The sequence below is a fragment of the Pinus tabuliformis genome, chromosome 1_2 (assembly GCF_031772625.1).
Source record: "Pinus tabuliformis cultivar Carrire ecotype Pingquan chromosome 1_2, CPIR1, whole genome shotgun sequence".
Lineage (NCBI taxonomy): Eukaryota > Viridiplantae > Streptophyta > Pinopsida > Pinales > Pinaceae > Pinus > Pinus tabuliformis.
This window is the reverse complement of record NC_142298.1, coordinates 926,323,490-926,329,760: the sequence shown is the minus strand read 5'-3', so window position 1 is coordinate 926,329,760 and position 6,271 is coordinate 926,323,490. Positions and strand designations below refer to the sequence as shown.

Below are 6,271 nucleotides of genomic sequence, written 5' to 3'. Positions count from 1 at the left end.
TTTTAAAATTTATTTTTAATATAAAAAATAATTGGTGTTTTTATTTATTTATTTTTATTGTGTAAATAGATTTGTTTAGATATGAAAATTTCATCTCAAAATTAAAATTAGACAATTTTTTTTTTGCCAAAAAATTTGAAATTAAAAATGTTTGAATCGTTTTTCATGGTAAAAATAGATTCATTTTTTGTACAACAGTTTCATAGAAGAAGAAGAAATTATTTTAATGTCCACGAGGCTAAAAATAGCCTATAGGACAGATTGCTTCTTCATGTGGTTGATGTATTCGGCCCTTTTTCTATGAAGTTTCAAAATAAATGCTCCGAACTTCTGGACAAACCCATCACTAAATAAATTATCTTAAGTGCTAGCTGCTAGCGTATTTGCAAAATCTTCATCTATTTAAACTACACCACATTATGGCAAAATCTTCATCGGTTTAGACTACCCATTGTGGAAATATGGATTTTCCTTTCAATTTTAAATAAAAAATATCAATTCTCACGATATTTAAATGACCAAATGAAAAGTTATAAATGGTAAAAACATCATTATATTCTCATGATCCGACTCTCCAAAATAAAGCACCGATTAAGTGGCACTGGAAAGGTGCGCTAACGGGTAAACGATGCTCTGATATGGTGTATATGAGTAAAACATAAATTCGTATATTTTCGAGGATAAATAGGAACGGGAAGAAGCAACGAGAACATGATGGGAAGAATGGATTAAAACATGATAAAAGTGTTTTGAAAACTAGTTCTTATGGGGAACGATTAAAACAATATCAATGCAGCCCATATCGATCCAATACATGGCCTGGCAGAGTTCTCTTCACCACCTCCCGTACAGAAATCCTCACAGAATAACAACAAGTGTCACCCATTTGCAGAGTACCAAAACACAGGGCATACAACTCAAAGAGTTATCACATGGGTTTCTTCCTCTTGATAGTTTGAGGATTGTAGTTAAAATAATGAGGAGGCGGCTTATTGCAGTGGCAAGCTTGGGAGGACAAGGTGAAATCAAGAGCTCTGGAACAAGCGCTAGAGAACGCAGGCTGGAGAAACTCAGAGAAGAGAGGAAGAGAAGAGAATATGAAAAGAATAAGAACGTCTACCCAGAATGGGCAAAGTAAGTTCTTACAGCACCCTTTTAAATATTTTCTGTAAATGAATGACCAGCTCGATTGGGCAATTGGGGCAATTTTTATGAATGAGTGCTTTTATGAATAGGTGGGGGTCCAGCCCTGTAGGTTTTGTTGTGATTGAGGTTTCCTGCATTGGGTAGTACCTGTTCTTTTGATAAAACAGTGTAATACAGTGGTTTTGCCATAATAGACAAGGGGTGGCTTCACAACACATGCCTGCACAGCGTAGAGCGGACTTCCTTTGGCTTAGGTGTCAGGTCTGAGGGGCAACAATTGGCTGCCAGTGGTCAATGGAGACAAATGTTTGCGCTTGTAAGTTCCATAGAGTCATTTAACTTGCTGAAGATGGTTCATAAGATACAATGTGAACTGGAAGCTTTGCAAATCCAGAAGCAGGTTTTGGAGTGCAAGCCTATGATTCAAAATTGCATCTGCTTTCTTCCTCTTTCCAGTGCTAACCTAATATTCCCATGGAGCACTGTAGACTAAACATTCTTGGGAACAGGGGGCCCCACAAAAAATAAACGAAGAGCCTGACGGAGTCAAAGACAACATTAATCTGAAAACACCCAGCCTCTGCTCTTTAAGAGCCCTGAGCTGTTGCAGACCTCCCAAGCCACAGTGAGAATATAAACACAGTGAGAATACAAGCATGGAGTTATGCTTGAGCCTGTGCTTTGCAGCTCAAAAAAAGAAAAAAAAAGAAAAAGATCAGGAACCTTTTTGTCAGCTCCTAATGGGATATTGGTGCTGCTTTTTGTTCCTACAGCTTAGGAGTTTGTCCATGGCACTTGTAAGTTGTCATCCATGACTAAACCAATATCTAATTCCTCTCTTCAGCATTCCAGTCATATTAATCTTCTTTGTCAGAGAAAAATGGGTTTCATGGGATCACCTGCTCCGTTTTCCATCGGCTACTTGTTCCCATTTTTCCTCAGCAGTTACCACTTAGAAAAAAAAAAGAATTCCTTTCATTGGACCATACCCCAAAACTGTTTGATGGCTCGGTATGCTAAGCAGATCCCTTTTACATTGTGGTCAGTTTATTTGTAGGTCATTGTGTCAGCGTGCATGTTTCAGATCCCACCATGGCATTTCCCTCCATGAAATCTTAATAATATGCTACTGTGTTAAAAATAATCAATGTAATGTGACTGAATTTTCCATCTCAAGGGTGGGCCCTAATGCAAGGAGCCTCGGCTTTGCCTTTGTTCTTACTGCCTGGGGTGGAAGAGATCTCTTTGTCCATGTCTGTGGGTAAACTAATAAAATGAAATGGAAAAAAAAGCCGAAGCTGACGTTTGTTGTTTATTGTAAACACTTATTTTAAACTGCTTATCACAAAACAATAGCATATATCCATCTATTTTTGGATCTTTTAACTGGTGAGAGGTTTGCACCTAGTTTCTCTTATTCATTCTTTTATTCTGGTGTTAAGATGGATCTATTCTAATTACATGAGTTAGTGAGCTAGGGTCTTGTCATGGTGTTCTGTTGGATTCTTGGATCTTTTAACTGGTGAGAGGTTTGCACCTAGTTTCTTTTATGCATTCTTTTATTCTGGTGTCAAGATGGATCTATGCTACTTACATGAGTTAGTGAGCTAGGGGCTTGTCATGGTGTTCTGTTGCACTTTTCTGTATCCACAACAAGGTAGGATTTTTGGTTGGATAGAAAGTTGAAGGACTTCTATTAACTTGGAATTTTCTGTCAGGATCCTGGAAGACGCCTGCAAGCATGATGTGGAGCTTCGTGAACTAATTGGAGATGTTATTGGCAACGCTGATTTGATGAAGCAACGGGTGTGATTTTGCTCTTTTTAACATTTTGTATTTTTTTTAAAATTTTCTATTGAATAGCCACTCACTTTTCTTTTCTTCTATTTCAACAGATAGAGGAGAGGGTTAGAAGGAAAGGAAGAGACTTTTTGCAACCGAAAACAGGATCTGTGGTGGCCACGAAAATTGTCTTTAGAGAGTATGCTTATTGCTTTCATTCACTAGTTAGAGTCACTTCTTGGACTTGTCCGCAGCCTATAAAATATGCCATAACCATAAAACTGTGGAATTCTGCTGTGAACCCATATTACCAACGAAGCACGAACTCCATAATTCAAGTATGCAGCTACCTTAATGTCACATTTACAATTCTTTGCTTAGTACACAATCATGAAGGCTGAAGCACAGACAATAACTTGAAGGTGAAACAAATTGTAGCTGATAATACCGGAGAACATCAAGGACAATATATGTTTGGCATTCACTCTAAATAGATATATGAAAAAGCAACACCCTTAGAAGATCATTCAAAGATAACAAGATTACTAGGTTTAGCTTTGGATTAACCTCAGTATATAGCTGGTTTATATTGTTTAATTGTTGCAACTGCCAGCTTCTTGCACAAACTATGATACAAATCTGACAGTTGGAGGAGAGTGTGAAAAGCAAAGGAAGAGACGCTTTGGAATCCAAAATAGGATATGAAGTGGCTATGAATGTTATCTTTAGAGAGTGTGTCCGTTGCCTTTATTCATTTGGTAAAATCAGCTCTTGGAATTGTCTGAAATACACAGCCTATAATGTAAGTTGTAACTGTAAAACCAAGGAATTATGCTGTGAACCCAGATTACCAACAGAGCATAAACTCCATAACTCAAGTATGTAGCTGCTTTATAACACTTTTTGATCCATTATTTAGCACACAATCTTGAAGTAGATACAAGAACATGAAGATGCAATCATTTGTAGTTGATTATATCAGAGAATAACAAGGAGAACATGTGACTGGCATGCAATTTAAAGAGGCATATGATAGAGCGGCACCTTTACAGGACCATATACAAATAGCAATATACTAGATTTAGCTTTGGACTAGCCCTTTAGTCTAGAGCTGGTCTCGACATGTTTAACTGATTTCAATATAACTGCCCACATCATGTACAAGCGATGATACAATCCTGAAACAACTACACTCATTACTAGTACGTAAAGATTGTGGAATTGTAGCAATTTATTACTTTACATATTACAGTAAAACCTTCCTACATAACACATATATGCCTGACACCTGGTGTGATTCTTTTTAGGAATTAAACGAAACTTTGAACTACTCCAGATGCAGGGAATAAATCATAAGAGATTCCCTCATACAGCATAGTATGGTCCCAAATCATGGATGGTGAGATGTCTGTTTTCATGTTGTCTCCACCGTTTTGTTGATCTTTTAGCTGAAAAAATCCACGTGGTGAGTGGTTCCTTTTTAAAGTACGTTTATTTTGGTCAAAATTTTCCAAGAGTATTGTTTCTTTTGTATCTTCCCCAAAGTAAGTTTTAAGTCTTGACTTTGAGATGTAATATGTAAAATTTTTGAACAATTTCCGACACTTGCATTTGAGCACTGATGATTGTTATTTTTGTATATTACTGGTGCAAGCATCATTAGCACATCCCGTATTATAAAGGGGTCAACCCATGATGCTGTAGAATCTATGTGGCCAAAAACTACTATTGGGAAAGAAAATGTGAAACCCTTGGTATTATGCATATCAGTGTTACTTGGGAGCGGGAGTGAAAGCAGGGAGTGGGAGCGAAAACGGGTGCGGGAGCGACATTTTCAAAAGCTCCCGGTTTGGGAGCGAATCCCGGAGCGTTTTTTATATAATATATATATTTTTTATATTTTTATATTTTGATACATATATGTCAACAAAAACATATAGAATTATGAACTAGATATAAAAAACATAAAAAAACATAGATTGAACCATATAATAACAATCATCTAGAAGTTATAATCTTCATCAACCACGTCCACAAGTTAGTAACATAGTAACATACAACATATTGAGTCTCGTGATTCATCAATCTTAAAGTTTCAAGTTTTCAAAATTCAATATATAACATTTATCATCATTGATCACAGAGTTGTACTTGTAAGCTAAGTGTAACCATTACAACAAATAATATCTAACATGAAATGAAATGTTATAAAATGAAATGAAACAACTTTCAACTTTCATGAAGCATCATATTCATAATTCATTACTAATGAGTTATAATTGCCAACTTCAAACTTAAATTGTCATATATTGTTTAAAAAAATATCATAATAAATATGAAAGAGTCAATAGTTATAAAAACTACTAGAAACTAGAAAAGACAAGTAAATCTATTATCTATTGCTTATGCTTGGGCCTCTTGCCACCACGAGAAATGTCTAGTTTTTTAGTCTTGTTGGAAAATCAGGATCTTTGTCATTAATATCACCCTCTAAGCATTAATATCCAGAGGTATCTTTGTCATTACCTCTGTATCTGTATAGGGATTTGTCATTAATATCACCCTCTAAGCATTAACATAAGATAGAAAAAGCATAACATGTCAAGCCAAGATTTTGTTTGAGTGATGCATACATTTTTAGGAGGGTCATGATAGAGGAGTTCGACAACCAATGTCACTAACATCAAGGTACATAGAAGGATTGGTGCTCTTGATTAAATATGAGTTCCATACCCTAATACATGACAAAATTCAATGGAAACATTGCAATCCTGAAATCCTGAAAAACTGATAAGTTTGCTGGATTTTGAATGAAATCTAAAATTCTACTTTCTCCATATGAAATCCAATGAGGTTGGAACCACTCTCAAACATCTTGAGTCATTTCATGGTAATGTTAAAAATTTAAGTAAAATGATGAAAATGAAGATTAAGGAGAATGTCACTTTTACTTTAAGAATTTAACATTACCATGAATCGCATATCAATACTAGGGCCATAGGCTTGATCATTAAGTTGCCCCACTCAAAACTTATTTGTTTCTTTGAAAAAAAATTGCATTTGGAACATTACTGCAATTTTTTTTTTGCAAAAAAGGCTAAATGCTCCCGAAAAGGCAGGGAGCGTTTTTTTTAGGGAGCGCGCTCCCGACCCGCTCCCGAGTCGTTCTTGCCCGGAGCGCGGATTGGGAGCAGGATCGGGGGGGGGGGGGGCGCTCCTCCGCAACACTGATGCATATTAATGAATCCGTTTCAAGACTCAAAAGTAAACCACCACATAACCTTTTAAAAAAAATTCAGTTGAAACAGAGTTTGATGTTATTTTGGCCCAAAGGCTTTTACAC

General features: G+C 36.2%; 1 protein-coding gene across 1 annotated transcript in view; it reads left to right on the top strand.

Moving 5' to 3' along the window:
- The first annotated feature begins 663 nt into the window (after positions 1-663).
- LOC149208987 (uncharacterized) overlaps positions 664-6,271 on the top strand; it is a 209,679-nt gene continuing 204,071 nt past the window's right edge. Inside the window, exons 1-3 of the mRNA XM_089394188.1 lie at positions 664-1,134; positions 2,865-2,952; positions 3,042-3,127. Of these exons, the coding sequence (XP_089250314.1) occupies positions 791-1,134; positions 2,865-2,952; positions 3,042-3,127 (518 nt within the window). The 5' untranslated portion in view covers positions 664-790. The remainder of the gene's footprint in view (positions 1,135-2,864; positions 2,953-3,041; positions 3,128-6,271) is intronic.